We start from the raw sequence: 20783 nt of genomic DNA on the forward strand, positions 1-20783 counted from the left end.
TCACCCCTTATTCCCTGTCTATACACCTCACCCCTTATTCCCTGTCTATACACCTCACCCCTTATTCCCTGTCTATACACCTCACCCCTTATTCCCTGTCTATACACCTCACCCCTTATTCCCTGTCTATACACCTCACCCCTTATTCCCTGTCTATACACCTCACCCCTTATTCCCTGTCTATACACCTCACCCCTTATTCCCTGTCTATACACCTCACCCCTTATTCCCTGTCTATACACCTCACCCCTTATTCCCTGTCTATACACCTCACCTCTTATTCCCTGTCTATACACCTCACCCCAATCTCACCCCTTATTCCCTGTCTATACACCTCACCCCTTATTCCCTGTCTATACACCTCACCCCTTATTCCCTGTCTATACATCTCACCCCTTATTCCCTGTCTATACATCTCACCCCTTATTCCCTGTCTATATACCTCACCCCTTATTCCCTGTCTATACACCTCACCCCTTATTCCCTGTCTATACACCTCACCCCTTATTCCCTGTCTATACACCTCACCCCTTATTCCCTGTCTATACACCTCACCTCTTATTCCCTGTCTATACACCTCACCCCCATCTCACCCCTTATTCCCTGTCTATACACCTCACCCCTTATTCCCTGTCTATACACCTCACCCCTTATTCCCTGTCTATACACCTCACCCCTTATTCCCTGTCTATACACCTCACCCCTTATTCCCTGTCTATATACCTCACCCCTTATTCCCTGTCTATACACCTCACCCCTTATTCCCTGTCTATACACCTCACCCCTTATTCCCTGTCTATACACCTCACCCCTTATTCCCTGTCTATACACCTCACCCCTTATTCCCTGTCTATATACATCACCCCTTATTCCCTGTCTATACACCTCACCCCTTATTCCCTGTCTATACACCTCACCCCTTATTCCCTGTCTATACACCTCACCCCCATCTCACCCCTTATTCCCTGTCTATACACCTCACCCCTTATTCCCTGTCTATACACCTCACCCCTTATTCCCTGTCTATACACCTCACCTCTTATTCCCTGTCTATACACCTCACCCCCATCTCACCCCTTATTCCCTGTCTATACACCTCACCCCTTATTCCCTGTCTATACACCTCACCCCTTATTCCCTGTCTATACACCTCACCCCTTATTCCCTGTCTATACACCTCACCCCTTATTCCCTGTCTATATACCTCACCCCTTATTCCCTGTCTATACACCTCACCCCTTATTCCCTGTCTATACACCTCACCCCTTATTCCCTGTCTATACACCTCACCCCTTATTCCCTGTCTATACACCTCACCCCTTATTCCCTGTCTATATACATCACCCCTTATTCCCTGTCTATACACCTCACCCCTTATTCCCTGTCTATACACCTCACCCCCATCTCACCCCTTATTCCCTGTCTATACACCTCACCCCTTATTCCCTGTCTATACACCTCACCCCCATCTCACCCCTTATTCCCTGTCTATACATCTCACCCCTTATTCCCTGTATATACACCTCACCCCTTATTCCCTGTCTATACACCTCACCCCTTATTCCCTGTCTATACACCTCACCCCTTATTCCCTGTCTATACACCTCACCCCTTATTCCCTGTCTATACACCTCACCCCTTATTCCCTGTCTATACACCTCACCCCTTATTCCCTGTCTATACACCTCACCTCTTATTCCCTGTCTATACACCTCACCTCTTATTCCCTGTCTATACACCTCACCCCCATCTCACCCCTTATTCCCTGTCTATACACCTCACCCCTTATTCCCTGTCTATACACCTCACCCCTTATTCCCTGTCTATACACCTCACCCCGTATTCCCTGTCTATACACCTCACCCCTTATTCCCTGTCTATACACCTCACCCCTTATTCTCTGTCTATACATCTCACCCCTTATTCCCTGTCTATACACCTCACCCCTTATTCCCTGTCTATACATCTCACCCCTTATTCCCTGTCTATATACCTCACCCCTTATTCCCTGTCTATACACCTCACCCCTTATTCCCTGTCTATACACCTCACCCCTTATTCCCTGTCTATACACCTCACCCCTTATTCCCTGTCTATACACCTCACCCCTTATTCCCTGTCTATACACCTCACCCCTTATTCTCTGTCTATACATCTCACCCATTATTCCCTGTCTATACACCTCACCCCTTATTCCCTGTCTATACACCTCGCCCCTTATTCCCTGTCTATACATCTCACCCCTTATTCCCTGTCTATATACCTCACCCCTTATTCCCTGTCTATATACCTCACCCCTTATTCCCTGTCTATATACCTCACCCCTTATTCCCTGTCTATACACCTCACCCCTTATTCCCTGTCTATATACCTCACCCCTTATTCCCTGTCTATACACCTCGCCCCCATCTCACCCCTTATTCCCTGTCTATACACCTCACCCCTTATTCCCTGTCTATACACCTCACCCCTTATTCCCTGACTATATACCTCACCCCTTATTCCCTGTCTATACATCTCACCCCTGATTTCCTGTCTATATACCTCACCCCTTATTTCCTGTCTATATACCTCACCCCTTATTCCCTGTCTATACACCTCACCCCCATCTCACCCCTTATTCCCTGTCTATACATCTCACCCCTTATTCCCTGTCTATACACCTCACCCCTTATTCCCCGTCTATACACCTCACCCCTTATTCCCCGTCTATACACCTCACCCCTTATTCCCCGTCTATACACCTCACCCCTTATTCCCTGTCTATACACCTCACCCCTTATTCCCTGTCTATACACCTCACCCCCATCTCACCCCTTATTCCCTGTCTATACATCTCACCCCTTATTCCCTGTCTATACACCTCACCCCTTATTCCCTGTCTATACATCTCACCCCTTATTCCCTGTCTATACACCTCACCCCTTATTCCCTGTCTATACATCTCACCCCTTATTCCCTGTCTATACACCTCACCCATTATTCCCTGTCTATACACCTCACCCCTTATTCCCTGTCTATACACCTCACCCCTTATTCCGTCTATACACCTCACCCCTTATTCCCTGTCTATATACCTCACCCCTTATTCCCATTGAGCTGGTGTGTGTGTCTCATATATATTGTCATTGAGCTGGTGTGTGTGTCTCATATATATTGTCATTGAGCTGGTGTGTGTGTGTCTCATATATATTGTCATTGAGCTGGTGTGTGTGTCTCATATATATTGTCATTGAGCTGGTGTGTGTGTGTCTCATATATATTGTCATTGAGCTGGTGTGTGTGTGTCTCATATATATTGTCATTGAGCTGGTGTGTGTGTCTCATATATATTGTCATTGAGCTGGTGTGTGTGTGTCTCATATATATTGTCATTGAGCTGGTGTGTGTGTCTCATATATATTGTCATTGAGCTGGTGTGTGTGTCTCATATATATTGTCATTGAGCTGGTGTGTGTGTCTCATATATATTGTCATTGAGCTGGTGTGTGTGTGTCTCATATATATTGTCATTGAGCTGGTGTGTGTGTCTCATATATATTGTCATTGAGCTGGTGTGTGTGTCTCATATATATTGTCATTGAGCTGGTGTGTGTGTCTCTCATATATATTGTCATGATTGTCATTGAGCATTGAGCTGGTGTGTGTGTCTCATATATTGTCATTGAGCTGGTGTGTGTGTCTCATATATATTGTCATTGAGCTGGTGTGTGTGTGTCTCATATATATTGTCATTGAGCTGGTGTGTGTGTGTCTCATATATATTGTCATGAGCTGGTGTGTGTGTGTCTCATATATATTGTCATTGAGCTGGTGTGTGTGTGTCTCATATATATTGTCATTGAAGTCTCATATATATTGTCATTGAGCTGTGTGTGTGTGTCTCATATATATTGTCATTGAGCTGGTGTGTGTGTGTCTCATATATATTGTCATTGAGCTGGTGTGTGTGTCTCATATATATTGTCATTGAGCTGGTGTGTGTGTGTCTCATATATATTGTCATTGAGCTGGTGTGTGTGTGTCTCATATATATTGTCATTGAGCTGGTGTGTGTGTCTCATATATATTGTCATTGAGCTGGTGTGTGTGTCTCATATATATTGTCATTGAGCTGGTGTGTGTGTCTCATATATATTGTCATTGATTGAGCTGTGTGTGTGTCTCATATATATTGTCATTGAGCTGGTGTGTGTGTCTCATATATATTGTCATTGAGCTGGTGTGTGTGTCTCATATATATTGTCATTGAGCTGGTGTGTGTGTCTCATATATATTGTCATTGAGCTGGTGTGTGTGTCTCTATATATATTGTCATTGAGCTGGTGTGTGTGTGTCTCATATATATTGTCATTGAGCTGGTGTGTGTGTCTCATATATATTGTCATTGAGCTGGTGTGTGTGTCTCATATATATTGTCATTGAGCTGGTGTGTGTGTCTCATATATATTGTCATTGAGCTGGTGTGTGTGTCTCATATATATTGTCATTGAGCTGGTGTGTGTGTCTCATATATATTGTCATTGAGCTGGTGTGTGTGTGTCTCATATATATTGTCATTGAGCTGTGTGTGTGTGTCTCATATATATTGTCATTGAACTGGTGTGTGTGTGTGTGTCTCATATATATTGTCATTGAGCTGTGTGTGTGTGTCTCATATATATTGTCATTGAGCTGGTGTGTGTGTCTCATATATATTGTCATTGAGCTGGTGTGTGTGTCTCATATATATTGTCATTGAGCTGGTGTGTGTGTCTCATATATATTGTCATTGAGCTGGTGTGTGTGTCTCATATATATTGTCATTGAGCTGGTGTGTGTGTCTCATATATATTGTCATTGAGCTGTGTGTGTGTGTCTCATATATATTGTCATTGAGCTGGTGTGTGTGTCTCATATATATTGTCATTGAGCTGTCTCATATATATTGTCATTGTGTGTGTGTCTCATATATATTGTCATTGAGCTGGTGTGTGTGTCTCATATATATTGTCATTGAGCTGGTGTGTGTGTGTCTCATATATATTGTCATTGAGCTGGTGTGTGTGTCTCATATATATTGTCATTGAGCTGGTGTGTGTGTGTCTCATATATATTGTCATTGAGCTGGTGTGTGTGTGTCTCATATATATTGTCATTGAGCTGGTGTGTGTGTCTCATATATATTGTCATTGAGCTGGTGTGTGTGTGTCTCATATATATTGTCATTGAGCTGGTGTGTGTGTGTCTCATATATATTGTCATTGAGCTGGTGTGTGTGTCTCATATATATTGTCATTGAGCTGGTGTGTGTGTCTCATATATATTGTCATTGAGCTGTGTGTGTGTGTCTCATATATATTGTCATTGAGCTGGTGTGTGTGTGTCTCATATATATTGTCATTGAGCTGGTGTGTGTGTGTCTCATATATATTGTCATTGAGCTGGTGTGTGTGTCTCATATATATTGTCATTGAGCTGGTGTGTGTGTGTCTCATATATATTGTCATTGAGCTGAGCTGTGTGTGTGTCTCAGTATATATTGTCATTGAGCTGGTGTGTGTGTCTCATATATATTGTCATTGAGCTGGTGTGTGTGTGTCTCATATATATTGTCATTGAGCTGGTGTGTGTGTGTCTCATATATATTGTCATTGAGCTGGTGTGTGTGTGTCTCAGTATATATTGTCATTGAGCTGGTGTGTGTGTCTCATATATATTGTCATTGAAGCAGTGTGTGTGTGTCTCTATAATTGTCATTGAGCTGAAATGTGTCTCATATATATTGTCATTGAACTGGTGTGTGTGTCCTGTGTGTGTCTCAGTGAAATGTCATTGAAGTCAGTCTCTACATAGGTCATTGAACTGGTGTGTGTGATATATATTGTCATTAAGCTGGTGTGTCAGTCATATATATTGTCATTGAAGCTGTGTGTGTGTCTCATATATATTGTCATTGAGCTACAGTGTGTGTCATATGCATTGTCACAGCATATGCATTGTCATTGAGCTGGTGTGTGTGAAATGTCATTGAAGTGTGTGTCTCACAGCATTGTCATTGAGCTGGTGTGTGTGTGTATCTCATCTGTCCCTGCATCTCCCTCCAGATATATTGTGATTGAGCTGGTGTGTGTCTCATATCTGTCCCTGTCCGTCCCCAGGTCCCTCGCCATTGGATGTCAGAGGACAGTAAACACGTGTTGATCCAGATCTTATGGGACAACCTCAAGCTGCACCGGGATCTCATCCAGCCGTTCTACATCCTGTGGAACACGCAGAGTAGGTCCCAGTCTACAGCAGGTCCTGAAACCATCTCAGTGAAATGCATTAAGTCAGTCTACAGCAGGTCCTGAAACCATCTCAGTGAAATGCATTAAGTCAGTCTACAGCAGGTCCTGAAACCGTCTCAGTGAAATGCATTAAGTCAGTCTACAGCAGGTCCTGAAACCGTCTCAGTGAAATGCATTAAGTCACAGTCTACAGCAGGTCCTGAAACCGTCTCAGTGAAATGCATTAAGTCACAGTCTACAGCAGGTCCTGAAGCCGTCTCAGTGAAATGCATTAAGTCACAGTCTACAGCAGGTCCTGAAACCGTCTCAGTGAAATGCATTAAGTCACAGTCTACAGCAGGTCCTGAAACCGTCTCAGTGAAATGCATTAAGTCACAGTCTACAGCAGGTCCTGAAACCGTCTCAGTGAAATGCATTAAGTCACAGTCTACAGCAGGTCCTGAAGCCGTCTCAGTGAAATGCATTAAGTCACAGTCTACAGCAGGTCCTGAAACCGTCTCAGTGAAATGCATTAAGTCACAGTCTACAGCAGGTCCTGAAGCCGTCTCAGTGAAATGCATTAAGTCAGTCTACAGCAGGTCCTGAAACCGTCTCAGTGAAATGCATTAAGTCACAGTCTACAGCAGGTCCTGAAGCCGTCTCAGTGAAATGCATTAAGTCAGTCTACAGCAGGTCCTGAAGCCGTCTCAGTGAAATGCATTAAGTCAGTCTACAGCAGGTCCTGAAGCCGTCTCAGTGAAATGCATTAAGTCAGTCTACAGCAGGTCCTGAAGCCGTCTCAGTGAAATGCATTAAGTCAGTCTACAGCAGGGTATGAAGCCGTCTCAGTGAAATGCATTAAGTCAGTCTACAGCAGGGTATGAAGCCGTCTCAGTGAAATGCATTAAGTCACAGTCTACAGCAGGGTATGAAGCCGTCTCAGTGAAATGCATTAAGTCAGTCTACAGCAGGGTATGAAGCAGTCTCAGTGAAATGCATTAAGTCAGTCTACAGCAGGTCCTGAAGCCGTCTCAGTGAAATGCATTAAGTCAGTCTACAGCAGGTCCTGAAGCCGTCTCAGTGAAATGCATTAAGTCACAGTCTACAGCAGGGTATGAAGCCGTCTCAGTGAAATGCATTAAGTCAGTCTACAGCAGGGTATGAAGCCGTCTCAGTGAAATGCATTAAGTCACAGTCTACAGCAGGGTATGAAGCCGTCTCAGTGAAATGCATTAAGTCACAGTCTACAGCAGGGTATGAAGCCGTCTCAGCACCTTGTTTTATCAAGGAACAGATCAAGCCATAAGTCTACAATTTAATGTGGTTTTAAGAAGAGCATATCTGTATGAATTGTGGATGTCTTGTAGCCTAACGTTGTAGCCTAACGTTGTAGCCTAACGTGAAAGCATTAACAGTGTACAGCAGCCTAAGTCTTTGTGAAAGCCTAACGTTGCAGTCCTAACAGTTGTAGCCTAACAGTCTTGTAGGTCCTAACGTCTGTAGCATTAACGTTGTAGCCTAACGTGAAATGCATTAGTCCTAACAGGTTTGTAGCCTAACTTTGTAGTCTTTGTAGCCTAACGTCTGTGAAAGCCTAACCTTGTAGCCTAATCAAGCAGTCTAACGTTGTAGTCTCAGCACTTGTTTTTCAAGGAACAGTCAAGCCTAAGTCTACAATTTAATTGTTTTAGCATATCTGTATGAATTGTGGATATCTTGTAGCCTAACTTTGTAGCCTAACTTTGTAGCCTAACTTTGTAGCCTAACTTTGTAGCCTAACGTTGTAGCCTAACTTTGTCAGATGGAAGAGCTCTGAACCATGGGGCAGCTATGTGGCAGCCATTTTGCATCTCTGTGTGCTGTAATGTCTGGGAGCTAACAGGGGTCTGTTGTTCTCTCTGTTCTCTGTGTTTCAGGGCTTAATTGTGCTCTGTTGTTAGACAGTGAGTGTTCTCTTTCGGACTCGGCAGTCGAGCCTCTCTCCTCTGTCTCTCTGTGTGTCCTGTCTGCTCTTCTCTGCTTTGCTGCACCCTGTTTGTTCTCCTTGTCGTCGTTTTGGGAAAACCTGTTTTCGTTTTCTCAGTCCTCGGTGACTTTATGTGGTTGAAAATGCATCGCTGTATTGCTGTTTTCCTCTTGGCCGACAGTCTTGGGAATTCTGTGGTCTTTGATCGACTTGTCTAAATGATGTTGTTTCTAGTGATTTGTTTTCTTCAGTTCTTCCAACATTTTAATGTGTGTCTTCGTCTAGTTGGATCTCAAATACACTCCTGTATTTGAGAATGAGTTAGCATCTGTGTTTTACTGTGTGTGTGTGTGAGATCGGTCTTGCATACCTACGTGTGTGTGTGTGTGTGTGTGTGTGTGTGTGTGTGTGTGTGTGTGTGTGTGTGTGTGTGTGTGTGTGTGTGTGTGTGTGTGTGTGTGTGTGTGTGTGTGTGTGTGTGTGTGTCTCGGTCTTGCATACCTACGTGTGTGTGTGTGTGTGTGTGTGTGTGTGTGTGTGTGTTCGGTCTTGTACCTACGTGTGTGTGTGTGTGTGTGTGTGTGTGTGTGTGTGTGTGTGTGTGTTCGGTCTTGCATACCTACGTGTGTGTATTAGTGTAGCCTACATATCCATCTTTCTGACCCCTGACCCCTGCCTCCAGGTGTGGGCTACCCGTTGTTTGTTATATATGAAGTGTGTATTAGTGTAGCCTACATATCCATCTTTCTGACCCCTGACCCCTGCCTCCAGGTGTGGGCTACCCGTTGTGTCGCCCTGTGAGCGAGGCGGAGCGTCCGTTTGGGGAGGAGCTACTCCACAGCGTGGTCAAGAGCATCCAGAGGAACGATGTTTCTCGACCAATGGGACAGCTCCTACAGCTGCTCGGGCAGAGCCTGGGGGTCAAGAGGCAAAGGTCAGGGGTTACACATTGATAACGCCATTGTCATGGGGCATGTTGTGGGGCGGCAGGGTAGCCTAGTGGTTAGAGCGTTGGACTAGTAACCGAAAGGTTGCAAGTTCGAATCCCCAAGCTGACAAGGTACAAATCTGTCGTTCTGTCTCCTGAACAGGCAGTTAACCTAGGCCGTCATTGAAAATAAGAATTTGTTCTTAACTGACTTGCCTGGTTAAATAAAGGTAAAATAAAAAATAAAAATAAATGTTGAGGGGGATGTACTGCTACTGAAACATTCAGATAGAAATATTTAATGTAGAACTTAATTGTCTGCCAGGATAAAGAATCATCAGCTCTATTCGTCCTATTTCTTTCTCTCTGCAACATTCAGAGCACATCACTAAATGCCATATATTTATATGTACAGTTGAAGTAGGAAGTTTACATACACTTAGGATGGAGTCATTAAAACTCGTTTTTCAACCACTCCACAAATTTCTTGACTATAGTTTTGGCAAGTTGGTTAGGACATCTACTTTGTGCATGACACAAGTCATTTTTCTAACAACTGTTTACAGACAGATTATTTCACTTATAATTCACTGTATCACAATTCCAGTGGGTCAGAAGTTTACATACACTAAGTTGACTGTGCCTATAAACACCTTGGAAAATTCCAGAAAATGATTGGAGGTGTACCTGTGGATGTATTTCAAGGCCTACCTTCAAACTCAGTGCCTCTTTGCTTGACATCATGGGAAAATCAAAAGAAATCAGCCAAGACCTCAGAAGAAAAAAATTCTTAGTCTCCATAAGTCCGGTTCGTCCTTGGGAGCAATTCACAAATGCCTGAAGGTACCACGTTCATTTGTTCAAACAATAGTACGCAAGTATAAACACCATGGGACCACGCAGCCGTCATACCGCTCAGGAAGGAGACGCGTTCTGTCTCCTAGAGATGAACATACTTTGGTGCGAAAAGTGCAAATCAATCCCAGAACAGCAAAGGACCTTGTGAAGATGCTGGAGGAAACAGGTACAAAAGTATCTATATCCACAATAGAACGAGTCCTATATCGACATAACCTGAAAGGCCGCTCACCAAGGAAGAAGCCACTGCTCTAAAACCGCCATAAAAAAGTCAGACTACAGTTTGCAACTGCACATGGAGACAAAGATCATACTTTTTGGAGAAATGTTCTCTGGTCTGATGAAACAAAAATAGAACTGTTTGGCCATAATGACCATCGTTCTGTTTGGAGGGAAAAGGGGGAGGCTTGCAAGCCGAAGAACACCATCCCAACAGAGAAACACGGGGGTGGCAGCATCATGTTGTGGGGGTGCTTTGTTGCAGGAGGGACTGGTGCACTTCACAAAATAGATGGCCTCATGAGGAAGGAAAATTATGTGGATATATTAAAGCAAAATTTCAAGACATCAGTCAGGAAGTTGGTCGCAAATGGGTCTTCCAAATGGACAATGACCCCAAGCATACTTCCAAAGTTGTGACAAAATGGCTTAAGGACAACAAAGTCAAGGTATTGGAGTGGCCATCACAAAGCCCTGACCTCAATCCCATAGAAAATTTGTCGGCAGAACTGAAAAAGCATGTGCGAGCAAGGAGGCCTACAAACCTGACTCAGTTACACCAGCTCTGTCAGGAGAAATGGGTCAAAATTCACCCAACTTATTGTGGGAAGCTTGTGGAAGGCTACCTAAAACATTTGACCCAAATTAAACAATTTAAAGGCAATGCTACCAAATACTAATTGAGTGTATGTAAACTTCTGACTCACTGGGAATGTGATGAAAGAAACAAGCTGAAATAATTAATTCTCTACTATTATTCTGACATTTCACATTCTTAAAATAAAGTGGTGATCCTAACTGACCTAAGACAGGGAATTTTTACTAGGATTAAATGTCAGGAATTGTGAAAAACTGAGTTGAAATGTATTTGGCTAAGGCGTATGTAAACGTCCGACTTCAACTGTACAAATTCTCATTCACCCCTTTTAGATTTGTGTCTATTAGGTAGTTGGGAAACTGTTCGATTTTACTGCACTGTCGGGACTAGAAGCACAAGCACTTCGCTACACTCAATAACATCTGCTAACCAAGTGTATGTGACCGATAAAATGTCATTTGATTTGAGTCAGTTGGTGTATAGCAAGGTTGGGAAAAAGGTTACGGTCAACATTAAGTATCATTAGCCCCTTTGATGTCAAAGACAGACAGTCGTTCATGCTATCTACTGTAGCTAGTCTGTAAATGTCCTCTGTAACATCTAACGTCCCTGTGCTCTTCCCTCTGCAGGAGTCTGTACAGAGACATCCTCTTCCTGTGTCTGGTGGCTCTGGGAAAGGACAACATTGACATCGGTAAGTCTGCGTTCATTGTGCTAGTAGTTTCAGAAGTACTGTAGTGTGCTCACAGCCAACTACTCTTCAGGTGCAACAAGGCACAGAAACGTCCTCTAGAAGTCAACCCATACACGTCCTCTAGAAGTCAACCCATACACGTCCTCTAGAAGTCAACCCATACACGTCCTCTAGAAGTCAACCCGCACACGTCCTCTAGAAGTCAACCCATACACGTCCTCTAGAAGTCAACCCATACACGTCCTCTAGAAGTCAACCCATACACGTCCTCTAGAAGTCAACCCATACACGTCCTCTAGAAGTCAACCCATACACGTCCTCTAGAAGTCACGTCCTCTAGAAGTCAACCCATACACGTCCTCTAGAAGTCAACCCATACACGCCCTCTAGAAGTCAACCCATACACGTCCTCTAGAAGTCACACGTCCTCTAGAAGTCAACCCATACACGTCCTCTAGAAGTCAACCCATACACGTCCTCTAGAAGTCAACCCATACACGTCCTCTAGAAGTCAACCCATACACGCCCTCTAGAAGTCAACCTATACACGCCCTCTAGAAGTCAACCCATACACGTCCTCTAGAAGATAGTCTAGAAGTCAACCCATACACGTCCTCTAGAAGTCACACCCTAGAAGTACACGTCCTCTAGAAGTCAACCCATACACGTCCTCTAGAAGTCAACCCATACACGTCCTCTAGAAGTCAACCCATACACGTCCTCTAGAAGTACACGTCCTCTAGAAGTCAACCCATACACGTCCTCTAGAAGTCAACCCATACACGCCCTCTAGAAGTCAACCCACACACGCCCTCTAGAAGTCAACCCACACACGTCCTCTAGAAGTCAACGTCCTCTAGAAGTCCCGTCCTCTACACGTCCTCTAGAAGTCAACCCACACGCCCCTAGAAGTCAACCCATCCTCTAGAAGAACGTCCTCTAGAAGTCAACACGTCCTCTAGAAGTCAACCCATACACGTCCTCTAGAAGTCAACCCATACACGTCCTCTAGAAGTCAACCCATACACGTCCTCTAGAAGTCAACCCACACGTCCTCTAGAAGTCAACCCATACACGCCCTCTAGAAGTCAACCCATACACGTCCTCTAGAAGTCAACCCATACACGCCCTCTAGAAGTCAACCCATACACGTCCTCTAGAAGTCAACCCATACACGCCCTCTAGAAGTCAACCCATACACGTCCTCAGTCAACCCATACACGCCCTCTAGAAGTCAACCCATACACGTCCTCTAGAAGTCAACCCATACACGCCCTCTAGAAGTCAACCCATACCATACACGCCCTCTAGAAGTCAACCCATACACGTCCTCTAGAAGTCAACCCATACACGTCCTCTAGAAGTCAACCCATACACGTCCTCTAGAAGTCAACCCGCACACGTCCTCTAGAAGTCAACCCATACACGTCCTCTAGAAGTCAACCCATACACGTCCTCTAGAAGTCAACCCATACACGTCCTCTAGAAGTCAACCCATACACGTCCTCTAGAAGTCAACCCATACACGTCCTCTAGAAGTCAACCCATACACGTCCTCTAGAAGTCAACCCATACACGTCCTCTAGAAGTCAACCCATACACGTCCTCTAGAAGTCAACCCATACACGTCCTCTAGAAGTCAACCCATACACGTCCTCTAGAAGTCAACCCATACACGTCCTCTAGAAGTCAACCCATACACGTCCTCTAGAAGTCAACCCATACACGTCCTCTAGAAGTCAACCCATACACGTCCTCTAGAAGTCAACCCATACACGTCCTCTAGAAGTCAACCCATACACTGTTGAATGCTCCTGCAGTGGACTGCAGCGTTTTCCTCCAGAAGGTCTTCAGTTTAAATGACATTTAAATCGGTGTTGAACATCGTTGTGTTATAACGCGTCTCACTCTCTCTCCTCCCTCCAGACGCTTTTGACCGCGAATACAAGATGGCGTACGACCACCTCAGCCCCAACCTGGTGAAGCTGACGCACAACTGCGACCGTCCGCCCAGCGCTGGGGTCATGGAGTGTCGCAAGACCTTCGGAGAACCCTACCTCTGACCTCTGACCCCTTTACCCCTGACGTTTCACCTCCGACAGACACTCCACCCGGCCAGTCACCTCCGTCACTCGGCCAGTCACCTCCTCCACTCGGCCAGACACCTCCTCCACCCGGCCAGCCAGTCACCTCCGTCACTCGGCCAGCCAGTCACCTCCGTCACTCGGCCAGACACCTCCTCCACCCGGCCAGCCAGTCACCTCCGTCACTCGGCCAGCCAGTCACCTCCGTCACTCGGCCAGCCAGTCACCTCTGTCACTCGGCCAGCCAGTCACCTCCGTCACTCAGCCAGACACCTCCGCCACCCGGCCAGCCAGTCACCTCCGTCACTCGGCCAGCCAGTCACCTCCGTCACTCGGCCAGCCAGTCACCTCCGTCACTCGGCCAGCCAGTCACCTCCTCCACCTGGCCAGTCACCTCCGTCACTCGGCCAGTCACCTCCTCCACCCGGCCAGACACCTCCTCCACCCGGCCAGCCAGTCACCTCCGTCACTCGGCCAGCCAGTCACCTCCGTCACTCGGTCAGTCACCTCCTCCACCCGGCCAGTCACCTCCGTCACTCGGCCAGTCACCTCCTCCACCCGGCCAGCCAGTCACCTCCGTCACTCGGCATAGCACAGCCGTGGGTAGCCCACATGGGTAGGGTTGAAGAGATCTTTTGCGTCCATGAAAAGCACATGTATAAAATCCATGTATTTACAACGGTGGCTCTCCCAAAGAGGACTGAGGAGCTTTAAAGACCAGCTCAGGAATCCACTTTAGAAAGACGTACAGAATGGGCGACGATGAGCTTGTTGACACTGTGATGTTTTGGGTCATGTCCGTCACCTGTGAGAGATGTGACGGGGCTGACCAGAGACTAACGGAGCTGACCAGAGACTAACGGAGCTGACCAGAGACTAGCGGAGCTGACCAGAGACTAACGGAGCTGACCAGAGACTAACGAAGCTGACCAGAGACTAACGGAGCTGACCAGAGACTAACGGAGCTGACCAGAGACTAGCGGAGCTGACCAGAGACTAACGGAGCTGACCAGAGACTAACGGAGCTGACCAGAGACTAACGGAGCTGACCAGAGACTAGCGGAGCTGACCAGAGACTAACGGAGCTGACCAGAGACTAGCGGAGCTGACCAGAGACTAGCGGAGCTGACCAGAGACTAGCGGAGCTGACCAGAGACTAGCGGAGCTGACCAGAGACTAGCGGAGCTGACCAGAGACTAGCGGAGCTGACCAGAGACTAGCGGAGCTGACCAGAGACTAGCGGAGCTGACCAGAGACTAGCGGAGCTGACCAGAGACTAGCGGAGCTGACCAGAGACTAACGGAGCTGACCAGAGACTAGCGGAGCTGACCAGAGACTAACGGAGCTGACCAGAGACTAACGGAGCTGACCAGAGACTAGCGGAGCTGACCAGAGACTAACGGAGCTGACCGACCAGGGGGTTATTATGTAGTCTGACCAGTCTCACAAAAGGGATGTTGTTGTTTTTTTAAATCCCATCTCATCACCTGGTCGTTAAAGGTTCTGGACGTACCCCTCTGGATGGATGGAGATCATACTCATTAACGTAACAACGCTTTCACACACAATGACATCTTCTATTTCGGGGTACTTATGTTTTAAGAAATCTTGTACAAATTGTGACATAAAATACAAAATGTACTTTATATACGACAGTAGTAGTAGGGACCTTTTTATAAAAATAAAAAAACATTTGTATTATATAGTCATATATAGAGACTAATATTAGCAATATTTTACTTGAATTTTATTTATACTAAGTAAGACTTTTATTTATTTTAGTCTGTTTTATTTGTTTAGCTGGATGTACTGGCTTCGTGTCAGGGTGAAACATCTATTCCTCTCCTCCTGTGGTTGATGGATGTACTGGCTTCGTGTCAGGGTGAATCATCTATTCCTCTCCTCCTGCGGTTGATGGATGTACTGGCTTCGTGTCAGGGTGAAACATCTATTCCTCTCCTCCTGTGGTTGATGGATGTACTGGCTTCGTGTCAGGGTGAAACATCTATTCCTCTCCTCCTGTGGTTGATGGATGTACTGGCTTCGTGTCAGGGTGAAACATCTATTCCTCTCCTCCTGTGGTTGATGGATGTACTGGCTTCGTGTCAGGGTGAATCATCTATTCCTCTCCTCCTGCGGTTGATGGCTGTTAGAATGTTCTAGTAGTATTTACAGTGAGTAGTGTAACTGTATCTGCTACTGTATCACACTGACGTCCATCGTAAACTGAACTAAGCTGGTTGGAAGTATTGTATCAGTGAGGGCATTCAAAGATTCACTCAAAACAACTAAAGTTGCTTTAAAACTGCCAAAATATTGCGTTTAAATACTTCATTCATTACTTTGACGTTTACAAAATTGATTGACCACTGTTTCTGTTTTTAAAGTAATGTGCGACTGTAAAACAGACTCTGACATCTATGGCACAACATGCTGCATGAATCGGCTCCTCAGATATCAGTATTAATATCATTGAAGTTGAAGTACCTTTTAAAGTACCTTCCAGTTAAAGTGAAGTATCTTTTAAAGTACCTTCAAGTTAAAGTGAAGTACCTTTTAAAGTGCCTTCAAGTTAAAGTGAAATACATTTTAAAGTACCTTCAAGTTAAAGTTGGAGTACCTTTTAAAGTACCTTCCAGTTAAAGTTGGAGTAACTTTTAAAGTACCTTCAAGTTAAAGTGAAGTACCTTTTAAAGTGCCTTCAAGTTAAAGTGAAATACATTTTAAAGTACCTTCCAGTTAAAGTTGAAGTACCTTTTTAAAGAACCTTCAAGTTAAAGTTGGAGTACCTTTTTAAAGTACCTTCCAGTTAAAGTGAAGTACATTTTAAAGTACCTTCAAGTTAAAGTGAAGTACATTTTAAAGTACCTTCCAGTTAAAGTGAAGTACATTTTAAAGTACCTTCAAGTTAAAGTGAAGTACATTTTAAAGTACCTTCCAGTTAAAGTTGAAGTAACTTTTTAAAGAACCTTCAAGTTAAAGTTGGAGTACCTTTTTAAAGTACCTTCAAGTTAAAGTTGGAGTACATTTGAGGACCTCTGTGTACTGTTAAGAACATGTAGTTACCCTTTTGCTATATGGAGGGAATATTGCTACACGACAGTAGGTTCCGTGTTTCAAGTCCTTTCATATTCACCGATACGTGTGGACCTCTCTTCAGGTGTTATAAACTGTGAATAGTGGGAATTTACAAGGAACGTATGGGGTTGTTCAATACTTTTGAGGTAACTTTTATTTTATAAAACCTTTTATTTTATTTTAATTTATGTGTTTTAGAACCAAAAAAATGATCATCCAAAACAGTACAATGGTACAGAATGTACACTGAACAAAAAATATAAACGCAACATGTAAAGTGTTGGTCCCATGTTTTCATGAGCCGAAATAAAAGATCCCAGAAATGTTCCACACGCACAAAAAAAGCGTATTTCTCTCAAATAAAATGTTGCGCATAAATTTGTTTACATCCAAATTTGTTTATCCGTTGTCAAGATAATCCAAATCAAGAAGCTGATTAAACAGCATGATCATTACACAAGTGCACCTTGTGCAGGGGAGAATTTAACGGCCACTCTAAAATGCGCAGTTTTGTCACACAACAGAATGCCACAGATGTCTCAAGTTTTGAGGGAGCGTGCAATTTGCATGCTGACTGCAGGAATGTCCAACAGAGCTGTTTCCAGAGAATTGAATGTTCATTTCTCTACCGTAAGCCGCCTCCAACGTTATTTCAGAGAATTTAGCAGTACATCCAACCGGCCTCGCAACCGCAGACCACATGTAACCACGTCAGCCCAGAACCTCCACATCCGGCTTCTTCACCTGCGGGATCGTCTGAAGGAAGAGGAGAGGGGTGCTGAGGAGTATTTCTGTCTGTAATTTTTAAAAACTTTTGTGGGGAAAAAATAATTCTGATTGGCTGAACCTGGCTCCCCAGTGGGTGGACTGGGTTCCAAGTGGGTGGGCCTATGCCCTCCCAGGCCCCACTATGACTTTATTTTTAATTGACTGATTCTATACACTGTAACTCAGTAAAATCTTTGAAAGTGTTGCATGTTGCGTTTATATTTTAGGTCAGTCAGGTTCTGTTAGGAGATATACAGTGCCTTGCGAAAGTATTCGGCCCCCTTGAACTTTGCGACCTTTTGCACATTTCAGGCTTCAAACATAAAGATATAAAACTGTATTTTTTTGTGAAGAATCAACAACAAGTGGGACACAATCATGAAGTGGAACGACATTTATTGGATATTTCAAACTTTTTTAACAAATCAAAAACTGAAAAATTGGGCGTGCAAAATTATTCAGCCCCTTTACTTTCAGTGCAGCAAACTCTCTCCAGAAGTTCAGTGAGGATCTCTGAATGATCCAATGTTGACCTAAATGACTAATGATGATAAATACAATCCACCTGTGTGTAATCAAGTCTCCGTATAAATGAGAGAGGAGGGGTGGAGGCAGAGGGAGAGACAGAGAGAGAGAGGAAGGGTGGAGGCAGAGGGATGTAGAGAGAGAGACAGAGACAGAGAGAGGAAGGGTGGAGGCAGAGAGATGTAGAGAGAGAGACAGAGACAGAGAGAGGAAGGGTGGAGGCAGAGAGATGTAGAGAGAGAGACAGAGACAGAGAGAGGAAGGGTGGAGGCAGAGAGATGTAGAGAGAGAGAGAGAGACAGAGAGAGGAAGGGTGGAGGCAGAGAGATGTAGAGAGAGAGAGACAGAGAGAGGAGGGGTGGAGGCAGAGGGAGAGACAGAGAGAGGAAGGGTAGAGGCAGAGGGATTTAGAGAGGGAGTCTCTCGATGTGCAAAACTGATAGAGACATACCCCAAGCGACTTACAGCTGTAATCGCAGCAAAAGGTGGTGCTACAAAGTATTAACTTAAGGGGGCTGAATAATTTTGCACGCCCAATTTTTCAGTTTTTGATTTGTTAAAAAAGTTTGAAATATCCAATAAATGTCGTTCCACTTCATGATTGTGTCCCACTTGTTGATTCTTCACAAAAAAATACAGTTTTATATCTTTATGTTTGAAGCCTGAAATGTGGCAAAAGGTCGCAAAGTTCAAGGGGGCCGAATACTTTCGCAAGGCACTGTAAGTCTAGAGTTGGGGGTCAGTAAGAATGATTCATACCATTGATGTGTAGGTGAGTTGGGGTTCATTCCATTCCATTTCAATTCCAGTCAAATCTCTTCAATGCTTTTCAATTTGGAATTTGGTTTACTTTCGAAATTGACCCATTTGAAATGGAATTGAGCCCCCCTCAAGTCACAAGATGTATTTCCCAAACTGGAAGCCAGTTCTGTTCTGGTTTCTAACCCCACGTTTAAGGACGTCAGACACAACGCACCAACGTTCAATAACTCGATACGTCCTCTAACGTTTTTACATATGATCCTATGTCTATGTTCAGCCATGTACTGTATACAATACACACGTGGTCTGGGTTTCGTCCATACAAGGTACTGTAGGAGTGACACCCTACGTTTGGGTTCGTTGTTCAGCAGCACAAATTAATGCTCAGTTGGCACATCACATGCAGTCAAAACCTTTTGGGGGGGGGGTTGTTTATCCCCTGGCTTGTTATACTGATGATACCAAGTATCAGGACCTCGGTACAGTGGCTATGATGACATAGCTGTTTATCAAGTATCAGGACCTCGGTATAGTGGCTATGATGACACAGCTGTTTATCAAGTATCAGGACCTCGGTACAGTGGCTATGATGACACAGCTGTTTATCAAGTATCAGGACCTCGGTACAGTGGCTATGATGACACAGCTGTTTATCAAGTATCAGGACCTCGGTACAGTGGCTATGATGACACAGCTGTTTATCCCCGGTCTGTTATACTGATGATACCAAGTATCAGGACCTCGGTACATTGACTATGATGACACAGCTGTTTATCCCCTGGCCTGTTATACTGATGATACCAAGTATCAGGACCTCGGTATAGTGGCTATGATGACATCGCTGTTTATCAAGTACCAGGACCTCGGTACAGTGGCTATGATGACATCGCTGTTTATCCCCGGTCTGTTATACTGATGAAACCAGGTTCAGCCTTTGGCGATGTATTGTCTTCAGTTCATTTTATGTGTGTGTGTGTGTGTGTGTGGGGGGTGCACCTGAACATAGATTATAATGCTTTCAGTTGTCTTGAGTGGACAAAACCGTTGAGTCCACTTGACCAGGTAAACACTTGAAAATCCTCCCAGGTTTAAAGTCCACAGCAACATCTCTCTCGCCGGGGAAAATACTTCCAACTCAGAATGAAATAATTGAAGTACCTTTATGACGTGATAATGCCCCCCTTTCAACAGATACGTTAAACGCCTCTCCTGGCCGACTGCAATGTAGACGGACACGTCACCAGTCGTCTTACCTAACGTGAGGCACGCCGGTGACCTCCAATTACAATGTAACAACAGACTGATGTCATTGGCTAGAAGAGGACCTTTTTGTCAAGAAGGGTCCAATGAGAGCTGGCCACTTCAATGATTTGACAGCTGAGAACACCGATCGCAGAATAACGCTACTATGCAAACATGAAATGTGACGTTGCTATTTTGAAAGCTAAAGATTGTTACCAACCACAACTAAGTGGTTAAGAGAGACCTGGACTGTTCAAAAAAATATCATATCACTCATGATATCAGCAGTGTGAACAGCTTTTAAATGGTTTAGTTGTCAATCTCTGCAGATGAAGGGCTCTATTCAATCCGCGAGGCGGAAGTGTTCCTGATTGAGCAGAGACTGACGGTAAACGATGCTCCATGGGAAATGATCTTTACATTCCCATCACAGAATCTGTCACTCTTCAGCTGTACAGACTGAATAGAGCTCTAGAAGGTTATTAGTCGTTCTAGAAGGAAATGATCTTTACATTCCCATCACAGAATCTGTCACTCTTCAGCTGTACAGACTGAATAGAGCTCTAGAAGGTTATAAGTCGTTCTAGAAGGAAATGTACAAACAAAAATGTTTCATTGTATTTAGGGTCACTGTATAATATTTGATCTGCTCTTTGTATAGAGAAGACATTTTGTAAAAATGTTCCTTGTGTTGTTTTACAGCTCTGTACGACAGGTCTGTGGATCTGATGATGAGATCAATCATGTTGGACTGGATCTTTAGAGTTGTCTCAGACTGGAAATAAAATCACTTATACCGTGTCCAATCGTGTG

At 44.5% G+C, this 20783-nt stretch overlaps 1 protein-coding gene across 1 annotated transcript in view; it reads left to right on the top strand.

The window, feature by feature from the left end:
- Nucleotides 1-20771, top strand: part of LOC118381696 (C-myc promoter-binding protein-like) — a 171940-nt gene extending 151169 nt beyond the window's left edge. Inside the window, 5 exon segments of the mRNA XM_052513923.1 lie at nt 6141-6258; nt 8165-8191; nt 8986-9148; nt 11447-11511; nt 13438-20771. Coding sequence (XP_052369883.1) covers nt 6141-6258; nt 8165-8191; nt 8986-9148; nt 11447-11511; nt 13438-13574 — 510 coding nt within the window. The 3' untranslated portion in view covers nt 13575-20771.
- Nucleotides 20772-20783: the final 12 nt, after the last annotated feature.

The sequence above is a fragment of the Oncorhynchus keta genome, unplaced genomic scaffold (genome assembly GCF_023373465.1).
Source record: "Oncorhynchus keta strain PuntledgeMale-10-30-2019 unplaced genomic scaffold, Oket_V2 Un_scaffold_14331_pilon_pilon, whole genome shotgun sequence".
Classification (NCBI taxonomy): Eukaryota; Metazoa; Chordata; class Actinopteri; order Salmoniformes; family Salmonidae; genus Oncorhynchus; species Oncorhynchus keta.